General features: G+C 39.9%; 1 protein-coding gene across 2 annotated transcripts in view; it reads right to left on the bottom strand.

Annotated features, from left to right (window-relative positions):
- ZHX1 (zinc fingers and homeoboxes 1) overlaps positions 1 to 26,536 on the bottom strand; it is a 28,933-nt gene extending 2,397 nt beyond the window's left edge. The window contains exons 1-3 of one of the 2 annotated variants that reach the window (XM_017746073.1): positions 26,147 to 26,536; positions 25,943 to 26,048; positions 894 to 9,401 (exon numbers count right to left, since the gene is read on the bottom strand). In XM_017746073.1, coding sequence (XP_017601562.1) covers positions 6,544 to 9,168 — 2,625 coding nt within the window. In that variant the 5' untranslated portion in view covers positions 9,169 to 9,401; positions 25,943 to 26,048; positions 26,147 to 26,536 and the 3' untranslated portion in view covers positions 894 to 6,543. The other variant, XR_001865792.1, reaches the window with a different exon arrangement.
- Between the last annotated feature and the right edge of the window lie 25 nt (positions 26,537 to 26,561).

The following is a 26,561-nucleotide window of genomic DNA, read 5'->3' as shown; positions in this document are numbered from 1 at the left end:
TTAATTTTGTTTTGTTATTTTCTCTTTACTTTTAATTCTATTAGTAATAAAACTCTTTCATTGTACTGCAACTGTTTAAGGTTTGTGCCTGCTTTGCTTTTCTCCTAATTCTTATCTCACAGAAGGAAAATAAGTAAGTAATGAATATTTTGAACCAAAACCACTACATTTAATTGGTGTTTCCGCCCGGTTTCGAACTCAACCCGCTACAGTATCTAGTATTGAATAAGCATAAGGAAATACTTTCGTCAACCGGGACACAAATATCTGTCCTAACACATTCTAGGTTATGCACAGTCCAATGTTCACACAGTAACCTTATCTCTAAAATACTTGAGAAAACCCAAAGCATTTTTATGCCACAGTATTATGACCAAGGATCAGTTACTTTATCCACTGTAGTGCTACCTGCTCTAAATAAAAAGAAAAAAAAAAAAGAAAAAAAAAAGAAAAAAAGCCTCATTTCCCAACAAGCATCAAGTTGGAAGCAGAGGTCAGTACCATTGCTAACGACAACACAGGCATCAGTGCTGCAATCCAGCCAGAAGATCTCTATAATGTCAGATGTCTGCACGTCAGGGTAAGTCAATGGAGCTGAGGTACAGTTCCTTCTGAGTGACTCCAGGCATGCAGGATGAGCAGGTTTGCATTCCTTGCTGTACTGATTACTACAGTGTCTTGCCCCAGTGCAGACATCAACATGCATCAGACAAACCCCACCTTAATTCATGAAAAGTGCTACAGGATACTCAAGTTATCCCTCTACATTTTATAATGTTGCGTGAGTTGGTTTTGCAATGACTGTTCACTGAAAAGGTGCAGATGCTCTTCACCACAGAAAGAGAAAAATCCCCAAGAACTCCAGCCATTACAATTGGAAATACTGCCTATAACCCACCTGTGCTTCAAAATCTCCCTTTTAAGTGGGGAAAAAATGCAGAAATTTGAGTTATTGTGTGTTAGTAGCTATTAAAGGGATCTTTCACTTTCTGTTGAAATTCTCAAAATATTTTCCTACAGAATTTTAATACATCAGCAAACCTCAAGTAACCTGACCTTGTAAGTTTGTATCATGCTTCTTGGTAAATCTACTTATCCTAGGCTATCACAAGCTGGATGGAGAATACAGGTGTAACCCAGCACTGTTCAGTGTTAGGAACTGAATCCTCTACTAGCCCTTCCCATCTTTAATTTACACAATCATTCCAGGCATTATAAACAACTCTCAAAAGTTTTACTGTTCCCTGGTCATTGATACTATCTTTCTATTACTACTGAATGCAAGCAAAATTGTTTTCAAAGAAAAAAATAAATTAAAGAAAATAGCTGTATTTCATTGCACTCTACTTTGTGCCTTCAGGTTAGGGCAGGTATGTTTAACACTACAGAAGCTTAAAGATTATCTTCTCTCCTTGGGAGATATGAATATAGACAGGTATTGGACTCAGGTGGAGGACGCAAATCAGTACTACCATATTTACAGAAGCAAATAGTGACATCCAGCCTGAATACACAGTACTCCGTTAAGTGCAAAAGAGAAAACACTCCCCACCTTAAACCACAGCCTAGTTACTCAGCAGCCAGAGATCAGTTGTCAGAGTTGCTGCTGTGCTCTCATTTCAGAGGAAAACAGAGGAGGAGAACGTCTGCATCTTTGGGCTTTCTGGCCTATGGGGACCGTGTACAGCCATGAATCACTTTGTGTGGGATCCAGAAATCCTTTCTTTGCTCTGTAGAGGGGAAGGGAGAGCATTTGCCTGCCTCAAGCATTTCTTGGAAAGCAGAAGAAAATCTGCTTTTGTTCAAGGTGAGCAAGTAATCCATTTGAAAATTATTTCATGTCATGTGTGGACGTGGCATGAGTTTCTTTCCCGATAATCAAAGCTACAGTCAGACACATTACATATAATGTAATGAAAAAGCAGTTTTCAACATGGTACCAGACAAGGTTAAAAATGGGCAGGGCCTCATTTACTATAATATATATTAGAGATAATACACTAAATTCTAATAATGAGGTACTAGGTATCTTTTCTTTGTTTTCCAACAAAGCATAAATTTCTATGTGCTAAAAATGAGTGACTGTAATAACTTATTCTTTCTGTCAGAACAGAAGGAGTTAAAATTGTTTTGCTTATCAACATTTAGGAAAGTAAATTCTGCAGGGCAGGCAAAAGTCAGACAGAGCCTTCAAGCTTCTTCATTTTCCCTTCTGTTCACTTCTTACATGCCAGCACTGTTAGTTCATTCAAACCTCCAGGGGAATATAGGCCTGACTTTCTTTTTTCCAACACTAACTTTGGGGTCACTGAGAGGCTGATACTGGGAAGACAGCTCTGTTTAAGATGGAACTGTGCTCTTTCACTGCACTCAGAAGTGAGAGTGAAACATGCCATGAAGCAGGATGATACTGTGATGGGTGATGTCTCCCTTGGTTGCAACAGTGCTTTCTTTCTTTTAGCTCTTTTCCCTCTCCATTCTGGCACAGGATTAACTATATTCTCTCTTTAGCTGAATTCCAGAGACAGCACAACTGGCATCATGACAGCAGGTACTCCTGGCAGAAACAGCAGATGAAGAGGAATGCACTAGCTCAGCTCCAAAGGAACTGATGCTCACAACTGAATTCTGATGTAGTGGTCCCAACAAAGACTGAGAAACCAGCCACCCAGAGGCAAGATATAAGCAAGAACAGAGTTTCTTCATCTCAATGTAAATGAGATGAAGTCTGAAGTCTGGCTCATAATGTGTTCAAACCTAAGAGGTAAAGCTCCACAGAAACACAGAAAACGTACCACAGGTTCATCTATACACAGTCCTTACCACGCAGAAAAATCAACAAAAAGTCACGTGGACACTCACCCCATGGCAGACGTATTTTCTTGCCCCTTCCTTTCCCATTGCCAATATAACTCAGTCCAAACGGCTTCCGAAACACCTTCCAGGTGTGCATATGCTACAAGAGGGAGCCAGGTTCGCAGGGGTGCACAGAGGTGCTCGGAATCATAATAAATTAAGAGATTTGCTGATGTGCTTAAGTTCAGGGAGTTTCCTGGATGTGACTGGTAGAATGAGAAGGTGCCATATCCTTTCCACCCACCAGGCCACTTCTGTTTCTCCCGGGTGACTGTACAATGCCCACAGCATCCTAAGAGTGGCTGAGATGAATCTGGGCTAAACCACTGTTACTGCAGCTTTGACCTCCCACCAGCCATGACCACAATCAGAGATACAACTGACCACAGCACTTTCCAATGCTTCCCCTGTCAGTCCTGATGCGGGAGGCCTCTGGAAGGAGTTTGCCTCTCTCCCAGTATGCAGTGCAAATATATACATGCTGTAAACATGAAACAGACTGGTAATTAATGGACTCTGTTCAAACAGAAGTAACAGTCAGACTATGGGCAATGATGAATACATACAACTTCTGCCTTCAGGCTGAACCCACCCAGATTTTCTTCATCCTTGGCACAACTGAAAGGCTTAAAATGTGCATGTAGCCCAAAGGAAACATGTCGACTGCATCTCTCATTAGCTGATCCACAGCACATGGTTTAACTTAAATTTGATATTCTGCAAAAAGATAATTGGGCTGTAAATACTGTTATAACCAGTGGAATACACGGAACTCTAATATTTACAAAAACTGAAGATCTGGCCCAGTATGCATCAGCCACTGTCTCTGACCATTCTACTGAAAGAAGACCTCCAATCCAACTATATTTAGTCCAATAAACAATGTATTTCCTCTTCCTGTGTTTTTCAGACCAGATGTGCTAAGGCCTACCATTGTAACTGAGTGTTGTTTAATAGAACATCGCCAAAGTGGAAAATATCCCAGTTTAATAATGTAATTAACTCGGATCTTTATTTTTTTCCTTATTTTTAAAAGAAGACAGAATTCCTAGCTAACCTAAATAAATCTCTGCTAACAAAAATGGAGATATTTATTTGGACAGGCTGCTTGGTTGTTCTGGGTTTTGGCTTTTTCTGTGGGCTTTTTTTTTTTAAGAAAATTAATTCTGGGTCAACTTCAAGGATTAAGTCAACTCCAGATTTTGCTTGCTACAGGCATATTCACAAAGATTTGGTTTAATATTTTTGGAAACATAAAAATAGCATCTCTTTTCCTTCTAGCTTTGTTCTTTCCTACTCAGCAAGCACAGAGTTTTGACCCTGTATTCCCAACAGAGCTTGAAGCTAGCGTGAGTCTTTCTTGTATCTGCTGGCATCTGCAACAGCCTCATCCACACCATTACCAGACAAATCAGAATCCCTCCCAACCCCGTGCTGAAAAGGGCAGATCTTGATCTCTTGTACCACCTCACATGCAGAGTCATAAACACTCCCATGAAATATGCTGACAACATGGGTTTGCTTCTGTCCCACTCCGAAGTTAAAGTGAGGGATTCTTGGCTATTCCTCTCTAGCAATGCCGGCCACTTTGTGCCTCACCAACTTGAGCCTTGGAAACCAGGGAATAATTTCATAATCAAATTTGTGACATATACCATAAGCTATTGCCTTTTTCTCTCCAATAATCTTAAACAGTCAGAAGAGGTCACCCCAGTAAATGGCTTTCATATGAAACATCCTCCTGCAGCTCAGGGATTCAATCTGTGAGCAGAAGGGCAGCTACAAGAGTCCAGAGAGGAAGGTCTGGGAGGTTAACAGTATTTTTTGTCAGACACTATTCCCTTTCTTACTTTGGCCTGGGCTTCGCTCACAATCAGATATGAAAACCAGATCTAACATAGACTCCTCTGCTTCAGAAAATCATGACTAAAAGGGATTTCTTGGGTTTTTTTGACAGTTATAGTCCAGAAGAAAGACTAATTCTAGAACTCTATAATAAATTCTCGGAGATGGGGAGACATTAGGACCCATTTTCTCTGCAATAATCTGTTTTCATTAGTCATCAGATGCAGAAGCCTACAGAGAAGATGCTGACAGATGTGCAAAAGAAGATCGCTAGTATCCATTCCATTAGTGCCAATGTAAAAGCAGACAATGCTGGTGACAGCAGCACCAATTTGTCATCATCTTTTGACATCTAAATATAAAGCAACTTATCCCTAAAAGTGCAGGCTGGCAGTAGCAAGAATAGAAACTACTCTTCCTCAGAGTACCAGTTCTCTAGGATGCCAAACATCTGCCTAAACTAATTTGTGTGAATTTGGCCCATTGTTTTTAGTTGCTAATTCAAACTGCACTATGACTTCACGGTCTTGAGACCAAATAGCTTTTTTTTTTTCCTATTTTATATACACTTACTTAAGATGTGAATGTTTTATATCAGATTAAACTACTTCTGGAATTCAGTTCAGGTAGATCAAACCATCTCTAGAAGTAAGTGTGTTCACCCAGTAGTCCTAAGAGCAATCAGCACAGTGGCAAGTTTGACAATTAGGATGTTTTAGAGTTAAACCTGCACACAAATCACTCAACTGTGCTATCACTAAAGAACAATTAAACACTAACATGTTTGTAAGTCCTAAGCATCTAAAAGCCATATAACTTCATTTTATTTGTGAATTAGAACACCATGTCATTGCCACAACTTACTTGAAAACCTTCCTTACTAGCACCAAAAAATGCTTTTCGTCTCTGTATCTGGGTATTCTTACAAACCTCTAAGCAACTCTGAACAACTTTTAGGCAGTTTTTGCCTTATGTTAACCTTAAAACTCAGTGTCAGATTTCAAGAAATTACTCTTTTTTCCTAGAACTATAGATACTTCTTTTACCATTTCCAACAAAGGAAAGAATGCACAAGGTAGAATTGAGTGTTACTATTAACTGCATCAAGTCTGTCAGGCATTTAAATTAGACTGATGTGGGATACACTGATTAACTGTAACAAAAAGCATCTTCTAGCATCAGACTCATTCAGTTAGCTCATAATTATCAACAAGGAACATTTCAGTCCAAGTTCTGTAAACCCAAAACACTCTGAAGAAATGCAAAAGGTGCAGACATCACCTTATTTTCTTAAACCAATCAATCCTCACCCCTAAGTTCATTGATTCCTTTTGTCACACTTTTCCCCTTCTCTTTTGTTTTCAATGCTTTCCTTAAGAAATAAACCCAGGCCTTGAAACCTTTCAGATGAAGTGATCTTTGCAAAAAGACATCTAATGTTTTTGTGTTTTTCTCCTTCATGAGCAGGCAATGTTCTCCTACATCAACAAAAAAAAGTGTCTGTGTTTTTTTGGAATTAAACAACATAAGGCAATTAAATATTGAGAAACAGTCAAGTGTATGATGAACATGAACCTTCCCATTGGTAATGTGGAAAAGGAGGAGCTGAACGTGATCTGATTTGTAACCCCCTGTCCCAAGCCAGGCCCGAGGATGTTCATCTCTTGTAGCAACAAAGCAAACAGTTCTTGCCTGCACAGGTAGCATCTTGCCCATCTTGAGTGCAAGGAAGATGCTAAGCAGCTGCTTGCTAAACTGAAGGCCATGAAAAATCATTTGGCTCTTCACCGTAACATCAAACCTAATTCATAGGTTTTTGGCCTCCGGATTCCAAATGGTACATCAGTCTGTTTTTGAAAGTTTACGCTTAACATGTCTGGGGGGTTCCCAAGTATCACTATCATCTGTTTCTTCCTCATCCTCCTGATCGTCCAGCATTTCATCTTCCTCCTCGTTCTCATCAAACAGCTCTATTCCAAGTTCTAATCTTCTTTGCCTTTCTGCAAACCATTCTCTGACCTGCTCATATCCCATGTGAGATTTGGCTACCAGTTCATCAAGGTCTTGCTCATTAAGAAATTTGTGCTTCATATAATAGTCCTTCAGGATTGCTGTTCCAGTTTTAAATTTTATGACAGACACACCTCTGTCCCAGCAATTTAACCTCTTGCTTCCCCGAGGTCTCCCCCGAGGCCTCCCTCTCCCCCTCCCTTTTGGTCTTCCTCTCCCTCTCTTCCTTGCAAAGCCTTGGCCATTCAGACTGTTTGCATTAGCGCTCTGGTAATAGTAATACCATTTCAATCCACCATTTTTCCAGGCATAGCGAGTATCTCCAAACCAGCTCACAATTTCTGATCTTGGAAGCCCAGTTTCTTCTGCCAACTTGTTGTATTCTTGTGGAGATGGCCACTGAGTACGAACAAAGGAACTTTTGAGCATGTGCAACTGCTCTGGTGATTTTTTGCCTATTTTGCTTGAAGTGGAACACCCTGATTTTGTTCCTGCTGCTCCATCTCCCGCAGATGTTTCTCCAGATTCCTCTTTTGAGCTGCCAGCATTGCTTTCATTCATGTCAGCTCCCTCTTCCTTCAAGACATTTGACTTCCTTTTTTCTGTAAACCAGGCATCAATCTCTCTCCTGGTCAGTTTTGTTTGGGCTCTTAACCTATTCATCTCTTCCTCAGTAAGGACAGGGTTATTAAGAAAACTTGCTTGGAGGACTTGCAGCTGTTCAGCAGTCTTCTCTTTGAATTTCTGTGGGGCAAATTCAGGAAAAGTACCCCAAGATGACTTACTCTGCGGAGTGACTCCTGTTGGAGACTCATTCATTTCATCACTTGAATCAATAACAATGGTGGCACATGAATCATTGTTGAGATGAATCCCATGATTATTCTTTGAGTTTCTCTGATTGTAGCGTGTATCACTGAACCACTTTTTGATCTCTCCTTTAGTAAGGCCTGTTATTTTCATAAGTCTAACAATTTCTGAGTCTTGAGGAAACTGATTTTTAAGGTAGCTGACTTTCAATTCTGCCAGTTGTTCCTTAGTTTTTTTTGCTCGGATGCCAAAGGAGTCAGGATTCATCAGTGTGGATTCATTTTTGATAGGCTGAGGGGCTGGAATGGCAGCTACTTGTTTGGTTTCTGCAACAGGCTGAGCACTGTGAATCTGACTCTTCTGTAACTGTGTTTGGTTTGGGACTCCTGCTACAGTCAAAGCTATTGGGGCTGTTACTGGTAATGTATTTGTACCTGCAACTTGAGTGAGAACAAGTCCTGGTTGACCAACTATTTGGCATGTCTGTAAAATTGAAGGTAAACCATTGCTAGCGGCAGAAATGTGTGCTGGAATAACAGTAATTGTCTGTGGCACAGTATGCACTGTGCCATTAAATTGTTTCCTCCTTGCTTCCTCCACCTCCTCTGGTGTCCAACTCACTCCATGTTTCAGACGCTGGGCAGAAAACCATATTTTAATCTGTTCTTCCGTGTACTTAGCTTGAGTGGAAAGAACAGTGATTTCTGACATGGTTGGATACGGGAATTTGTTGTAGGTGTTAAGCAAAAGAGGATTGTTATCCAAAGCAGTATTATAGGCTGGAATGCTATTCACAGGTATTAGTACTTTTGGAATCAGGTTTGAGGTCTGTGGAGCTGTAACAGCTGTTATAACCTGTGCCACCCCAGGCTGAAGCACTGGTGCCGGGGTCACGACTGCTCCGGCCATGTCTGCTGCACTGCAAACAACTGAATGACTTGGTTTTGACTCAGAAACAGATGGTGGGGGGTTTTCTACTACTTCTTCAGAGTTTGGGTCATTTTCAGTTCCCTTTTCTTCACCAGGAATGTCATCAACTACATTGTGGAAAACAGCAATACGTTTAGTCTCGGTTTTGTTTTTCATCATTTTCATTATAGGAGTTTTGCTAATTGAAATCCCTGAAGAGGGGACCTCAGAAGAGTCAGCCTGTCCAGCATTTTCTTCTCTAACAAAACTCCCATCAAAAGTGAGATCATTTACTGTCTGTTCAAAGATTGTCTGGTTATTACGTTTCACCATGGTCAATTTAAAATTCTCCTCTCCAGGATGGTGCTTCAAATTATGTTCTGAGAGGGCATCATATCTTTTGGTAAGGAAATTACATTCTAAACAAACGTAGGATGAATTTAATACTACGTTGGGGTGTTCTGAATCCACATGAAAAGTAAACATATTGAGATCTGGAGTCTGAAAAGTACAGTATTTACACTCATAACCACCTTCTACTTTATTTGTGTTTTTCTGATTGTCTGAATCCACATACTCATGAACATCCTCATCACTTGTTACACTCTCTGCTGTAGGGTTATCTGCTGGTGTGAGCACAGGTGGTCCTTCCTCCAAGTCTGATACCATTTCTAGATCTGGATCCTGCTCATTGGCTAAGACCATGCACGGTGTTGTTGATTTTCGTTTACTTGCCATGACTGTTACCGTGAAAATGGTAACGACTGGTCAGATACAGACTTAGCTTCGAGCTCTTCTCGATTAATAATAGTAATAATAATAATAATGGCTTTCGGTACTTCAAGTCAGTTCTTGTAAAGTCTCAACATTTATCCCATTAGCAGCTTTTCTTTCGTAGTGCAATCAGATTAAAAATAGATAGTTGAGGATGAGATGTTGAGACACACTGTTTTAAAGTCCACATCCACCACCTGTAGTAAAGAAGAGACAGTGGAATTAGTTCAATTTAAAGAATAACTTCTATTGTGCTACATGTTATGGTGTAAGGCAATTCAGTCCTTTGGGGTTTGGATGCCGCTGTTCATCCCCTGAAACCAGCAGACCCATTCCAAGAAGACATAACTGAAGCTAAGATAAGAAAGGCAAATTCCAATCCACTTATTACAGGCTGAAATTTGTTTCAGTTCATGTTAATGCAGTGACAAATATAAACAATAGAATAGTGTAAAACAGGGAACTTCCTGTTTCTTCAGAAGCCTTTTTCTTGGCACAGTGCTGAGTCAGTCTTGCCCTTGGATTGCTTTGCCTAAGTTACAACAACTTCTCTTCACTGTTCTGTGAGCTGAGGTCCTTCCTATCACTAACTTGAGCCCAGTACATCTCCACTACTGGCTCTGTCATGTCTTTCATGTCAGAGGCTGTGTGTAGCCCAGAAAAGGCAGGTTTGGAGTGTTCTTCTATCACATTATACAGGCAAGCACAATCATGTGCAAGGCTTTTCTTTCATGTCTGAAAACAGGCAAAACAATGTCTTTGTAAGGCACTCTGACAGACAAAAGACAACTTATCCTTTCTTCCAAGCTTCCCAAATGTCATTCTTCAACTGAAGACCAATCCCAAACCAATAAAAGTTGATTGCTAGCACATGGCAATTAACTAAAATCTGTTTTCATGCCTCTGTGCATTAATGGAGACATGACTGATGGTGTAAACTGTAATAGAGAGAGAAAAAGCACTAAAGACTGATATCTGAAGCGGAAGTCAAACAAAGTTATGTATTCTCTGTTTAGAATTCTTTGTCCATTTCTAAGTAAAACTAAAGCATCACCAAATAAAGCTGAGGCCTAAAGAAATTCAGAGAATAAATATATTCTAAAAAAGCATAGACTGAAGTGAATTTTATCCCACAGGGACCACAACAATCTGCTGGAAATGATGCACAAATTTCCGCAAAAGGTTATCAACTCTGTAATAGCTTCCTTCTTGACAGAAAATCAGACACGGATTTCTCTTACCGGAAAACCCATAGGTACATGAATTTTTAGACAGTGGAACATGGTCTACTTCCCTAAGTGTGGGCATCCTCAAGTTCAAGAGGAATGCATCCCTACATAGCTGTTTCAGAATGTTTAAAAAGGGAACAACATGTTACAGGTTAAAAACCAAAGGCCATCTCTGTGTGACAAAGTCTTAAAGGAAAAAGAACAGTTAAATGGAAGAAAGGCAGATACAAGAAATGGAAGAGGAGAAGAAATACTGTTTTTCACTATAAGACGTGAGGATTTTTTCTATTTTGATTATGGGAGGCTGTGAATAGGAAGGAAGAGAAATAATCCTTAGCTTCACATTTTTTCTTTAGGCAAAACACAAAAGCATTCATCCACAGCTGCTACGCAGTGCTGCTCCACAAGTTCTGTTTCTGAAACTGTGTGTCACCTTACTGCTTCATAAATATCCTCCTTAAATGTTTTTAACACTCACCCTCTGCACTACTATGTAGAGAGTCACTGCACTATCTGTGACTAAATCCAAAGTGCACAGCCTCACATGACACACATTTTATGCCAAGGATATGGTTACATGGCATTAAGGACACTGAAAATGCTCAGTAAATCTTGGGTAATCATCATTCCAGGATGACAATTATTTAATGGTACTGGAGTAGAAAGATATTCTTCTTCCACAAGTTAATAGCTGCAGTCTGTAAAATTGAGCACAGAAGTGTAAAAGATATTTATTTTAATGTATGTATGAAGTACGTATTTCAGGCCACCTCATTTCTCTTTTCAGCAAGAGAACCATGAAGTAAAGCTAAATAGATCCATTTGTCTCAGTGTCCTGAGGGACAAGAGGTAGAGCATTATTAACTGTGCTGCTTCTCTGTGGGGCTGGAGGGCTCTTGACAAAAGGGAAGACAACTGCCAAGACAATGTTGAGCAATGCTCTGGGGGAAGAGCTGGGTGGTATTACCTAATGTTTCTGCGATCTTGAGTAAAATTTCAGAAATGCCAGAAATGCCTATTTTAAAAAGCAACTTAACAGCTAGTTTTGCTGACTGAAGTTGCATTTTGAGAAGTGATTGTGGTACTCTGCAGTGCCTCATCCCTAGCACAGCCCATAGGATCCACACACAGAGAAGCCTAAGTGAGCTTAGGGGCTTGCCAAGGGTCCCGTTCCGGGTTGGCCTGGAGTGCAAGTGAAAGCAACATTTGATCCGACATGCAGTATTGAAGCATGCTCAAGGCAAGGCTGGAGATAAGGAAGAAAATGGGAAACCTGTTCAACAAATCAGTAAACGTTCTTCTCCAGTCTCCTCATGTACTCAGTTGTTCACAGTGCCTGTAAGCCAACAGGTCTACATGCAACTGCAGCACCTGCAGCCTTTTAGCTAAATCTGTATCACATCTCTGCTGTGCTTCAGTTTTGCTTACGGTGCATAGGCAGATTATCCTGTCCCTCCTCTGTTTACCAAGATAGCAACATGTTTTTTTGATGCAAACAGGTCTCAGAAAAAGAAAGCTGAATCTGTGCTCTTCTGATGACACTATGTAAGATGGGGTTTTTTTAAAAAAGGATGTTCTGATGTCAAAACCCTGTTTAATTCATGGCTATGAAGAGCTATGACAGCATTCATTAAAATCTCAACCCTTGCAACCCTTTCCAGCCTTCTTTCCTCTACAGACTTTACAGAAACCTCCATGCCCTCCTCCTTGGTGCTAATGTGATTATTCTACCTGTAGCACCCTGCTTGACATGTTCTCTCAATTTAGCAGGGGATTATGAAAACCCACAGTTACGAAGTTTATCCAATCAGTTATGCATCATCCTTGGAATCTTCAGTTCCTCTAAAATACCTCTCCTACTCTCCTTACAGGAGTGTGTGGGACCTTGCCATGTAGCTCGACTTCAGTAAGATCTGCAACATTCTGTACCAGTAGACCAATGACTCCAACAAAAAATGAAATCAGATTGTCTTGACAGTGTGGTTTTGACAAATCCACCTTTTTAAGAACCTTGTTACAATTCTCTAGGTTCTTACAGACTGATTTTTACTAAGTTCTTCCTGTATTGAGCTGGGAATGAAGATCCCTTCAACCAACCTGTGATTCACTTATGTGTTTTCCTCCTCTGCTCAAGCAGAGCAGGATCCTTGGTTAAGAGTGGGCAGTCTTGTGCCCAGTATTGTGCTTGCCTGTCTCAAGTCCACTGAAACCTCCCCCATATTCCATGAATTCCTGAAGGTCATCACTAATGGTTCAGAGAATGCTTTTGCTTGTCCCTTACGTACTTTAAGGTCAAATATGTGACAAAATATTGTTAAAGACTTTATCTTTTTATCCCTCCCTGTGAATACTGACATTCAAATACAAATATGGTTTGCAATGAAATAATCCAGGTGTTTATTTTATCTCAAAACCAGCATTTTTTAATAAAAGAATCTGAAGAAAACCTTTCAATTATTTACACTGCAATCCCCTTCTGTAATTTCACCTCCGATTTTAATAGAATTGACATTCCTAGCAAATCAGCCCACAAAACAGATGTTTTTATAGGAACATAAACCAGCAAGTGCAGGCATACTTTTTGAAAGTCCAGGATCTGATATTTTATCTTTCAGCAGGCAATTTCTCAGGACACTGTTCTTCAGACACAAACCATAAACAGTTAGCAATCCCCATTAATTAATAATTATATCAAGACAGATTCATTCTAGAGCAGAATTCAACATTGAAAGTTGTCTTTATAGCCGATTTGAATGAAGACATATAAATATTTTCTAAATTGAGGCAGAAACCTTCTGCCCATTTGATTACAGTTTGAGAACAAAAAGACAGAGAGTCGACCACAGAAGACACACATGAAAGAACCTGCTTCCAGAAAAAATTTTTTACTCACTTCCTCCTCCCCTCCCCCCCAAACAAGAGTAGCTGATGCAGAAAGAAAAATAAATAAGTTTACAGAAAATGTTCACTGTGTGTTCAGGGTCTATGCTTTGTGAAAAGGCATTGCTGTATGACACTTCCATCCAGCATGCAGGAAAAGCATGGCAACAAAAAATCCAACCCCATGTAATGTGATTTTAAGAATATGCTCAGAGTGGCTTAGGAGAAGATGAAGCAATAGAACCTGCTTCTAATATCTAAATCCACCTAGATTACAAATTGCCTACGACCTCTCTCAACACACAAAATGCTGCCTTCTTATAATCCATGACAATTTGCAGTTGTTGATCCTTTGTTTAACCTCCTTCTACTACCATTTATTCAGAGTAGATGTATCTGTGTCAGAAACTATTCTGCAGAGAGCTCAGTGTAGGCTAATATACTCTGATCTGTGCAGCCTCTCAGTGAAAAGGGTGAAGGACTTTGTTGTAGAGTGCCATTTTCTTCAGTTGTTCATTATCTGCAAAGTTCAGAAGGCCTTACTGCTTACGACTCCAAAATAAAGCCGTATCTCTATGTTAATCCTGCAATATTCACATTTGATTCCTCCTTAAAATAAGGTCTTATACTAATCCAACATGGGAGTGAAACTTGTCAAACTGATTTCAGCAGAATTTCTCATGTATTACCAAGATAAAGCCCACTTAGGGTCCTTGCTGCATTAGGACTGGTAATGAGGGAGGCAAGTACCAAAAGCTGCTGTACTGCCCGCACAGAGCTCCAGGCTGTGCCAAAGCCAGACCCGTGATGGAGCACTGGAAAGCTGACACAAAGCCCAGCAGAGGCTGAAGGGAGCCTGCCACAGGACATGTGACTAGACTTTCTCAGTTACTTCCTCTCAGTGCTGGTTTTAATGGGTAACAAACAGTTCCATCAAAGTAAAGGTCAGAATTTCATGCCAGAAGCAACCACTAAATGACCTACATTATCTTTCTCTATTGCACAATATACCCCAGGTACCTCTACGGAGAGCACAGTAACTTGTGCCCCTGCTTTCGATAGAGAAAGCCACAGCCATGTATCTGATCATATAAAGCTAATGAACAAACATCTTGAGTACTTAACAACTAGTGGTGCACTGATGAAGGCATACCTTTAATGGTCCATGTCTCTGCTCCTCAGTCACATGGCAGGTATTTTCTGTGTGACACAGACACCTTTGGCAGCTACACCTCCCATGGGCAGACCTTTGTTTTATTGACTCTGAAGTGTCCAATTCAAACCATGAACACTCAGTACTTTTAATGTCAGACATATCTGCATGACTGTTTTTGAAAGTGAGTATCAGACTTATCATACCCAATAAAATGGCAGCAGTTGGGGAATTCTTTTTTCTTTGCATAGTTACAGCTGTTTTAATTGCTGTGCTGTTACATAGAAAAAAGAAAAGATGAAGAAATAAATTACTGACATGAAGAGAAATTTTAATGTGTTCTGCGTTGAATAAACATTTAATTCAACTCTCCAAATACTTCATGTTGGCTTTAAAAAAATTAAAACACTAAGAAATTATTAATTTTAAGAACTGTTTATCAAAAAAGCTATTCCTTAAAATACCAAAATGAAAGGTTTTATTCTCATGGGATTTCTTTCTTTAAAATGAAACAATCTGGCACACATATGACTTCACAAAATGTTCCTTTGAACTTGATACTGCTTTTTTTTCTCTCCCAGATGAAAAATTTCAAGAGACATTCATTTTCCCAGGCCCTAGTCCAGTGCTGCAAGTACAAGGCCTTCCTTCAACTTCTGGAGTTCATGTCCCCAGACACCTTTCAGCTTCTCCAGAGACCCAAGCTGCAGTCCTACAGATGGTCTCCTCACTAGATAGCCCGACTCATTCCCTAGTCATCCCTGGTGCTGTACAGGAACCCCCGCGATTTCGAGGTGACACAGCCCAGCACAGATTGTCTCGCTTTCCTCTCCCCCTCCTCCACTGATTCCGACAAACTGTAAACGCCCTCGTCACAATGGAAACCAAATTTCATATCGGCTGCTTTCTGCTTTCATTAATATTTGGCTGTCATTGTTAAAATGGTACTTCTCAACAGCAATTAAGAGTATTAGTAGCACTCTACCCTTAAAAAGTAGGACTGGGTCTCAGGGCTTACCAGCTCCCAATGCTTTTATACCTTCTGCTAGGCCTGTGGCATTTGCAGAAGCCCAAGGAGCAGCAGCAGGTTAAGGACTACCCTGATGTATGACAATACAAGAACCTGGACAGATAGAGAAGGAAGAATCCATTAAATATAGGTGGTTTAAAGCAGTCTGCAGATGTGCACGACAGGCATAAAAGCATGATCAAGAGCAGGTAATAGAACATCCTGCAAATTCTACCTTGGGTACAAAAAGGTAGTGACACATTATGACTCATAGTTCTACTTTCTCTTTTTTTTTTAAACAGCGGAATGCATTTCTCAGACCTTGAGGCCAGATCCTTGTCAAATTTCAAGTTCCTATGTCAAATCCCTGAGGCACAGAGATGCTCAGAAAAAGAAAGATAATATGGCTTTTACATGAAGATTGCCTGTCTTCCTCTCCTTGCTTCCCTCCTCACTCTGTTAATTTTACTCTTGAACCAGCTAATGTTCCCCCAAAACTCAATGAACAGAGAATAAAAGCAGCCTCAAGACAGAAACAATGTGAGAAATTCTCATTTCAACCATCATAAGAAACTGAAAACAAGGACTTAGAGTGAACTGATCAGGTGACACTAATACACACTGCTGTGTGCTCCACATATGCACACAGACTTGCATACACCAGAACACAGACCCGTAATTTAAGTAACTTGTAAAGGATCCCAAAATACTTGAAACAAATGTATAAATCCAGTGCTTGTATTAACCACTGTTTTATGAATAAGGACAAAGCAAGGACTTGGAGTGTCAATTGAAAAGCAAAAAAGATCAGTTCTACTGCATGGACCTAGGTAATGCCATGTCAAGATGAAGACTATAAGGCACATTTTCAAGGCTTCAACTGCTCTTTAGAGCCTCCTCTACCACTTGGTCCACTATGAGCTTTTGCTCAAATGTGCTTGCTCAGAACCTTTCCTGTGTGCCTTGGATCCACCTGCTTCCCACCCCATGTCCTCCATAAAGGCTCCTCCAGCCTTGCAGGTCTGCTCCCACTTTGTGAGAAGGTCAAGGACTGCAGAGTGCATAAAAAGTCCTTAATGTTCAGTGGCACATGATTTACATCTCCACTTTGGATGCAAAAAATGTGACTTCAGAGCTGGTATTCTTTTTAAGGTGCTACAGAATGTTTCTAGTGTCATATAATAGCTTTACAATTGTAAACTGAATCACATAAATTAAGAACAGACAAAATAAAGAATTGACCTAGTCTCTACTGACGGACTCCTCCATACTGGAAAAATGCAGAAGAATTGTATGTTCATGCTTGCAAGCACAGCTGATCTTATAGAAGTTCTCCGTGATGTTATCCTCTGACCTGATCCAAACAATGCTGCTCATGGAGCAGCAGATTAACAAGTGAAAATACAACATATAAGTTCCCCTCTCTGTATTCAGAGCACTTGGTCTAACTGCAAGTATTCCCAGTGCAGCACTACATTACTGCCAGGACCAGGGTGAGACAATCAAGCTAACTCAGGCTTGCCTTTCCTTGCAACACTAACATACTCTATGTCTGCTGCAGATGACTTTAGGGGCAGAGTGATGGTGGAGCAACAGCACTTCAGCACTGGTGAGGAATTATAACCAGTTGTCTGGAGAGTTCGTAAAAATCTGCCAGGAACTTCTAAGGAATTTCCATCCTTGCAAGTTTTCAAAACTTGCTAAGACCCCAAATCAACCCTATCGACCATCACAGAAAACTTTGCTTTGAGCAGGAAGCTGAACTAGACAATCTTCAAAAGTCCCTTCTACTCTAATGTTTCTCCTCAGGATTTTGAGATGTTTGAGCATATAAAAAAGAAAAAAGAGGACAGTCCAAGCTGCCTGCATAAACACTCTCTGCAGGTCTCAATTATCTAGTAAAATACCACTGTGTACCAAGTTAACCTTTGTGAAAAGCAAAGCATTTTTATTTGCAACAGTGACGTGACTCCATGCCCCTGCTGAGTACTGTACTGTATTCCTTAGATACTCCTGCTGATTTCTGTGGGAGATAATGTCTTATTCTATGTGTGACAAGACCAATTCTCTCACCCCCCACCCCACGCCCCCATCATTCATCCACAGAGTGGATAAACATTGTTTACTGCCTATCAGTCCAGTGACAAAAAGGGTGAAAGACAGGGGACTACAAAGGCTTTCAAGTACAATGTGTAGATTGGAAAGCTGAATCTGAAGTACAGTCACTGCAGAAGTTGGAGAGACGACTGTGTACTTGAGTTAGCATGGGGTAATGAAGAGTCCTGAAGAGTCAGCAAATCAGAACAAGTCTCTTGGCCCATGGCACAGGGAACAGGAGACTTGCAGTTACCATGTTTCACAGGCTCCACTTCACAGGTGCTGCTTGACCTGGCACCCAGCACTCTCACGCTGCTCCCAGCTCACCTGAACAAAGGCCTTCAATGCAGCAGCTAAGAATCAACAAGTCTTTCACCAGGCTGGTTCCCTGTTCCACTGTTTCCCAGGCTAATGCCCTAAACTTTGATTGTGAACCCGACCTCTGTGACTTACTCTGTGCCAGACATGTGACCCCTCTCATCACTGCTCAGAGCCCTGGAGAGGACAATCCCCAGTTTGGGAGCCACTGGCCGAGGAAAGCTGGAGCCCTGCTCTGCTGGAGCTACCTGTCATGTGAGTCACTCCTGCAGGAGAAACACAAACCTCCAATGTTCAGTCCTGGCAGGGAAGTAAGAGAGCAAATCGCTGAAAACAGACTGCCCACTTTCACTTTGTGTCTCTCAAGTATAATGGTGGAAAATTAGCACAACATGATGTAAGTGGAAAATCTGGAGTTGACTAAAACACTCTACTTAAAATTAATAGCCGTGGAGTTTCTTTTTCCTTTTTTCATTAGATTTAAACACCATCCAAACAATGGATTAGTTCTATTTAAAAAAATACAGGTAGCTTAAAGCTTCATAAATATCCTAGGATCAACATCATACTCTCACTGATTTAAATGAGAATGAGCAGTAAAATTTCTTTAAGAAATACTGTATGTGTTGGTAAAAACACATGTAAGAGGTAATAGAAAAGCCTAAAACACATTACACAGCACAAAACAGCATGAGAGTTGGGAAGAAAGGAAGAGAAGAATTGGTATTATGTCTAAACCACCTATTATTTAGACTCTAAGTTTTAATCAGGAAGATTTTGGTCATTTACATTAATGTTTCAAGAACACACTGAAGACATTCCCTCATATGAGAAACACCGATCTTATTTACTGACATTAAACCAGACATTACTGCTGGAAGTTCTGTTATAACTGTAAACAGCTCAGTTTTTATTAACGGAATAAAAGGACTTAAAAAAAAAATCAGTATTATAACAGATAGTTTTAGTTCATATTGTTACTTTTTAACTTAACTAAGTTGGAAATTCTCAGTGAAAATGCTGAATTATTGGCGGTTAATGACTAACCTTATACACAGAAATTCACTTTGTAGACATCTGCACTGAGTGAAGGTAGAAATTACTTCCTGAACGACAAAACTTCCTGCCTCAAACTTTAAAAAGCAGGACAGGTTTTTTTCTGTGTAAGATGTCCAATTCAGGCTTAAGGATAAGTTCTGCCAGGGCTAAAATCTTAACAGACATGGATACATCATCACAGAAACAATAAATTTAATCTAGGGAGTATAAAAAAGTATCATAATTTGTCTCACAAATCAGTAGGTTTAAAATAAAAAGTCATGTTTGTATACATGTACTCTTAGATATGCTACATATTTACAGTAGTTTAATAATACAGACATGTTATGCCATTTAGGTGCATTTTAAATTAAAATTTTAATTTCCAATCAAATGTAGTTTGACATAAATTTGGAATAACAGGAACTAATCATTAACTGAAAACAAGATATGCATAATACACTGTTTTCTAGGAAAATAACAGAAGTAAAAACTAATACTCTGAGAGCATGTTGAGATAAAGTAACAATCCCTGATATAATTTATCCGTTTACAAAAAAACCTCAGCAAACTACCACAATATCAAACAATGAGAATCACTTGCCATTTATGAAAGTTATCAAAAGCATAAATTCAAATCAAGATTAGGAGAAATCCTAATTAGGATTAGAAGAAATCATTTATATCAGGGTTCCCTATGTTCAGATTCAAGCTGTGATCAAGTCACCTATTTCCATTATTCCGGGTTCCATCCATTAGGACTATTTTTTAATTAATGCATTAGTTAAATGATATCTGTGGGAGATGGGGTAATACAAAGAGTGGTCAGGAGAGGTAAGACAAACATGTCTGGTATCATTATTAAATCAACCAAATGAGAAGAACCCAGGATACGACTGGCGTGTGGTACTCAAAGAGAATGTTTGTAAGAGTGTCCAAGTTTAGCATCAAGAATAGCAGGCCTGGAAACCCCATGGGAATTAGATGCATCTGTTGTTGTAGGCAGCCCCAGCAAAATGTTACTGGTTCAGTAGCCTGGGGCAAGCTTTTTCTTTTTTTCCTTCTTTTCCTTTTTTGACAGCCAAGTACAATATTAGCTTGCTTTTCTGCCTTTTTTTTTTTTTATCATCGTCAAGCTGAGGCTGGGTGAGAATATTTTGTGTCTAGACTAATAAATGTTTGTAAGGATTTTGCAAGACTGGTTTATGGGAACAGAATCCCCTTTTTGTTTTTCTGCTGGAAAAAGCAGCACTAAAAGCAAATGAGCACCATCATGCATTTGTTTTAAATTGCACATTAGAGCACTGCTATTTTGTGTGCAATCAATACATAATTTGGAAGAAAGATGCTTTTAAAATTCAAAGCTATCCCTGAGCAGCTAAGGTTCTCTTGGAAACTGAAGGAGGAGTCTGAAATTATTGTTCTTTTGTTTGCATCCCCCAGTGGGAAAGGCAGCACACAACTAGAAACCACTGTGCTTTGAGACAGCACGAATCATTAAGAATAAATATCAATCCTCCCTCCATTTAAACATTAGATATTAAAACTGAATCTAGGACAAAGGTAAACTAAACAAACTCTTTCATTTTCAAGCTGTTATTCGGTTAAATATAATATCAAAGGGATTACATAAATCTTGTAACACTCTCTACAGAAATTTTAAAAAGGTACTTATATTCTGCAAAACACAGCCTGTCTAGACCCCAATCACAAGCATCAACTTAATCAGTTGAAATTACTGGGATATGCATGGGCCAAAACCTACATTTTATTTTTAATATTTGTTTCAGAGGGCGGGGTATCTCAAGATGAAATGGCTGACTGAGCTTTGGGTGGAAATGACTGAATCTTTCCACACAAAGTAGTGCTGAAGAACCTACTCTGGTGTAAAGCAATCTTCAGTCCCAAACCTCCAGTGAGCTCTCACCCTCAGCCTGTCTCTCTCTCTCGCTAGCTCTCTGCAGCAACAGGGCTTAAACACTGCCTGGTGAAGAAGACGGCTCCTGTTCAGTAATTCACAGATAGTAATTACTATCTGTAATTGAGCATTACATCTGCAAATAGGATATTCACTCATATAAAGCAGCATATAGTTGCAAATTCTGCCCTTAGAACTACCTTGTGCCCATACGCATCTGGCTTAAACTGCAGTCAAAGTATTCCCCACTCCTTGTCATCATCCATGGAAATATTAATATACTGGAAACAAAAGAATTTTGTTTTAATTAATATACTTTAAAACAAAAGAATCTGAACTATAATTTCAGTGCACACAGTGATGTAAAACTTGTCCCTCTCTGGACATTACGTACAATGATTAATATCTCTTTCTAAGGACACGTGCTTGTGACTATTTCTTTACTATGTGTAGAAAGAGTAAACTTACTTTTCTTCAATATTACTCTTTTCTCCCATCTCTTCCCTCCCTTCCCCCTAAAGAAACAAACAGCTGATATTAGCAAGGCCTTACACTTCCCCTGGAGGAACCCAGGAAATAGAGAGTTTAAAAAAAAAGCACTACTTATCAAGAATCAGAGCTAAAATGAATGGTTTTGGACTGATAAAACACCCAAAGTTGTAGGCATCTCACAAAAAAAACCTTGCCAAAAGTAGTTTATTCCCTGCTAAATTACTTCTTTTAATGCAATAAAAGTTAGTTCTCTATTCACCAACAAATTTAAGTAAAATGTATTAAGAAGTCAAATTTGGAAAATGCTTATAAGCTACAAGTAGTGAAGTTGTCTGTGTTTGCATTATATTTAAGCAGATACCTACAATACCAGCAAGGGATCTTGTATGGGCATCAATTCCTCAAATCGATCCATGAACAAAAAACCCAAACTCATATGACACTCCAGGTGTGGTGAAACCTTTTGTCAGACCAGATCCCCCCTGAGAAGTCTGCAGGACAGAGAGCCATTAAGTATTTAACATAGCAAACAAGGGTGAACATTGTGCAGTGCTGAACGCTCCAAAAATTCCACTGAATCTACAGGTGCACTTCACCTTGCTGAAAATCCTGCTGAGAAACAGAAACCTCTGAGCTTTCATGCCTGCTCCATCTAACTCACTTGGAAACTGCTGCCAAGTGTCCAACTCCTCCTGATAAAACTTGGATTTGCAGAGTACTCTCAGCTCTCACTGATTTGCTGAAGGCATTTGATCCATTTATAAAAAGGCAGTAACTTTCTACTTTGAAGGTATTCTAAAGATTAACTAGAAATCTGGAGTTTTTGAGGAAGCACACAGCTGTAACTAACATTGTACTTCCAGTCTTCTACAGTCAGGTAGTAATAACTGCCCTTTCCTGACTCCTTCCCCACTGTTTCCCCTTTACTCTTTTCTGGACTTACAACATTCCTAGATCTCAACCATCTGATTACCAAGACAGAACCTTAACCCATGCACAGAGCCAGGAGAAGAGTTTTAAAATCAACAGCATTTTGACATACAAACCAAGTCTTTCCATTGTAACACAGGGAGGAAAGTAATCACATTAGTACCGTATTTTGTGTATGTTAATCTATTTCATAGCTTTAGGAAAGGCAAGCTTAGACACCTCTACCAAGATTGCCTTGGACTATACAAACATGCATTTCCATCTATGAAGTTCTTAGCACCTTTCTAAGCTAAAACAATGTTAAAATAATCACAGTTCTAACCTATAACCAATGACTCAAGCCCTAAAATCTCTATGATTGCCCAAATCACAGAATTCATTGTGAGCTAACAGCTATTTTCCATCTAATAAATGTCGTTCGAAGATGCTTTGACGATTCACAGTGCTGAACATGTGGAGCTTTTACCATAATCATTAGAAAGTTCAAAAGCTCATTTCTATCCTTCTGTCTGGTGGGGTGAATTTGGCGCTCACAGAACGACGCAGGCTTTGCCAAGCAGCAAGGGCTGGCGTTACACGCGCCTCATTACACAGCTCTGTCTGCCCACTCTTTAAACAGAGCTGTCAGCCTTCAAGTCTTGCTTGCGCAATGGCTTCAAACTGTGGGTCCCCTCGAAGCATGTGAAATTCCTCCAAATCCTACTGAGACCATTAGACCAGGAAGGTGAGCAGCATATTGCAAAACACCACCAGAGAAGGCCAAATTGCATGAAGTGAATCTAGAACACCAAAGTCACTTTCTTAAACGGCTCCAAACACCACGTGGAACCTGTTCTTTTGAAGTAGAATACATAAAGTTCCTTTAGACCTGTCAGGCACAAGCAGAGGTAATGCTAAAGAATGTTCACAACATTAAGTTCTTTGCTACTTCGAAATCTTTCAAGGAGTGCAAAAAGTAGCATATTGCAAATACTTTACAGTTTTTCCTAAAGGTTCTCCAATCACGCTACACCCGTTCCTCCTTCAGTCATCAGCAATTTTCCTGTCTTCTGTGCTTTAGTGCGACAATGTGTCTTCTGATAATTTTAATGGTATAAGAAATGTACACTACTTTCTGCCCCTTTAGATGATACTCTTTTACAGTGAGTTATACTGAACTGTAACATTGATTATGATCTCAAAGCTCTTAAGGATAAAAGAGTGGTACACATCTTCTAACAAGTGATAACAGACAACTTTTGCTCAATTTGGGCTGATCCCTGAAGCTGGTTAGAAAGAATCCACTGATAGTAGAGGCACTGTTCTAAGAAATACATTACAGTCCACTGAACTCTGAAAAGGACCTGAGTGGATCCCCTGAAGTTCCATCCAGTTCCTTGACAGAAAGAGCACAGAACTGGAAATGAACCATCAGTGAAAGTGGTGCAAGGCACAAAATTATGAAATGTCATCTGGCTGGTACAGGATAAGGAAATGTATCATTTTGGTGGCTTCCACCTCCACAAAAAAAGAAGGAACTGTTTATGCAGCAAAATGGTTTGACTATTTGGGAAAGTCCTCAACTAGCTATGAAAACTAAAAAAAAAAAAAAAAAGGAAAAAAGAGGAAAGATGAATTGGAATGAAAGACTAAATTTGAATTAATAAAACTAATAATGCTGAAAATGTAAGTAGTCACATCCCTTTAATGCCTAATTTGGCAATATTAGAAATTTAAATAATAACAGAAAATTGTATTCTTATAGGTATACAGTCAGCAAAGGCAATGCTGCTGACAGGTAGTGGAGAACTACACAAGCAGAACGCTACAATCAGTATTGCTGCCTATTTAGGAAATAGGAAGCAAACAAAAGGGAAAATGGGACTATACTGAAAATGGCATCACTTGTTTACAAGTTCCTGACGACTCAGAGGCAAACCATCTTGGGCATTTATGGATCAATGACCTCGCATCTAAAGCACAAGGACAGGGAATATTGACCATTAATACACAGAAGAGAACGGCATGTCCATGCACTCAGCTAAAAATGTTCAGAACATTCCCTCATGCCATGACCCCAAAACGGTTATCACACAGGATTTTAACAGACACTGATTGTTCTGAAAATTTTACAGCAAGGTCGGGATTTATAAAAATTAGAAAACATAAAACCACTGAATTTGATACTGTGAAATCTTTACTAGACCTCAATTTGATAGGTAAAGAGAAACTGATCACCAAGATAAAGATTAGCCATAGCTTAGCTGCGTTTTGGTTGTATTTATTATTTGCAAACAGAAAAAGCCACGAGTTATGTGTAGTACTTGGATCTTTAAAAGTTCCAGCTTTGTAAAGCTGCAAAAAATCCTGAACTCAGATTTAAGGAAATAATCTGACTTCGAAGACAAATAACTGCTTTTCAAATAAGACTCTTCTAAAGTTACACACAAACAAATGGGTCACCAATCACAACTAGATGAGAAAGTTAACCCAAAATTTAAACCTTTCCCTCAGACTACATATAAACAAATGGTGGAAAATCTCAGGGGGAAAATCTCAGCGATAGCAATAAGCTTAACTAAAATGCTACAAACGGCCCAGTGAAGCAAAAGACACAAGAAACAGCCTTCTGAATACATTAGGAACAAAAGGAATCCTAGCAATATTACAACATCCATTATTTGATAGAAATTCTTCGGTATGGAGAATCTACAAAAGGGAGAATTGTTCGATACATAGCTCTAAGTCTCCAACAGTAAGTATTGTGAAAAACTTTGTGATAAATATTGTCTATTCCTGTAATAAACAACAGTTATAAATGACAGTAATTAAGACTAGATATCAGGACACTGGATCCAGCTAAAAGCATTCATATCAAGAGAGGTGTTGCAAGAGAGGAAATAATCCAGAAGAGAGCCACGAGAAACATTAGGGAAGTAGAAAAGTAAGCCTCCCAAAGGAAAGCTCTGCCTCAAAGTACTGTTTTACAAAGTCAGGTTTGGGGACAATCATAGTAAACATACACACAATTACCCAAATGTGGTAGCAGAGGGCTTTTCAGTCCAGCAAAGATACAAGAACCACTAGCCTAAACTTAAAAGCAAATAATTTCAGTTACACAAAATGGCATCTACTTCTAATCCGCTCAGGGGAATTCATTTAACAACATCAGAGAAATAGACTGCCTTGCTGGCAATGTTTAAAGAAAGTAACAAAAGGGTTTCTAAATGATGCATTTTTGCTCTAAGAGGTCTTAATTCAGGGCAGTCCTCTAGTCTGCATCACACAGGTTGTTTTAAACAGGGTTTCTGTAAGTTCTCCCAAGCTTTCTTTTTTTTGGCATGAAATCCTTCTGAATAAAAACAAAAAAAACAGACTGCTGGTGAAAACCAACAGCACAGGTTTTAAAATTCCTCTCTCATTCCTACGTTTGAGGGAATATTTGTTTCCATGTAACAAGTTTCATAACAAAATCCACTTTTCATTTACACAATGTTTTTATGCATTTTGAAATGCTCAGTATACTCTCTGTGTATGTCTTATTTTAAAAATAAGTGGCACCTATGCCAGCTTGCAGACTGAGACATCTCAGCCTTCACTATTTTACATGACACTTTGTACACAGTAAACTTCTCCATCTTTCCATTAACTATTTAACCTACCAAGCAGCTCAGAAATAAAGTGCAAGTACCTACCAGATAACATTCACTATTGCAGATACTCTGAGCCCTTTCAGAGATCCAGAACTGCCTCCATTACATGGTTTATTGAAGTCGGTGTTGGTTTCCAGTGCTGCACATCCTGGTATAGGGGAGAGCTGAGCATCAGAACGTACCCCAAAACCCAGGCACCCCCAAAGGAGTAAACCAGACATCTTCCCCAACTTTGCCTGCACATACACCGTACTGTTCCTCTACGCTCGCCCCCGCACCGCAACGCCACGGGATGCAAGAAAACTCTGGAGCCAGAACTTCATGGCTCGTTGCCTGCCGTCAGTCTGTCAGTCCGTTCGTCCGCCTGAGCGCCAGCGGTGACACCAGGCGGGAACTCGCCGACTCCTCTGGGCGCATCGGGATTGAACTTCTTGATTCTCCTGACTGACAAGTCAGACGGATTTTCCTCTGCCCTGTGGCGAGCAATGCCCCGCACAGGCTCCCGGCACCGGGAAGAGGAAGGAAGAAAAAGGGAGAGGAGCCCGTCCTCAGGCTCGGAGGGGTTTGACCCCAGTGCGGACCGGGTCGGGGGGGCACGCACAGTCCCCTTCCAAGGGATGCCACGGCTCTGCCTCCGCTCTGCCTCCCCCAGCCCGCCCAG

This window comes from Corvus brachyrhynchos, unplaced genomic scaffold, assembly GCF_000691975.1.
Source record: "Corvus brachyrhynchos isolate BGI_N302 unplaced genomic scaffold, ASM69197v1 scaffold28, whole genome shotgun sequence".
In the NCBI taxonomy this organism is placed as follows: Eukaryota; Metazoa; Chordata; class Aves; order Passeriformes; family Corvidae; genus Corvus; species Corvus brachyrhynchos.
Note: the sequence above shows the minus strand (reverse complement) of the source record. Positions and strands in the feature narration are given on the sequence as shown.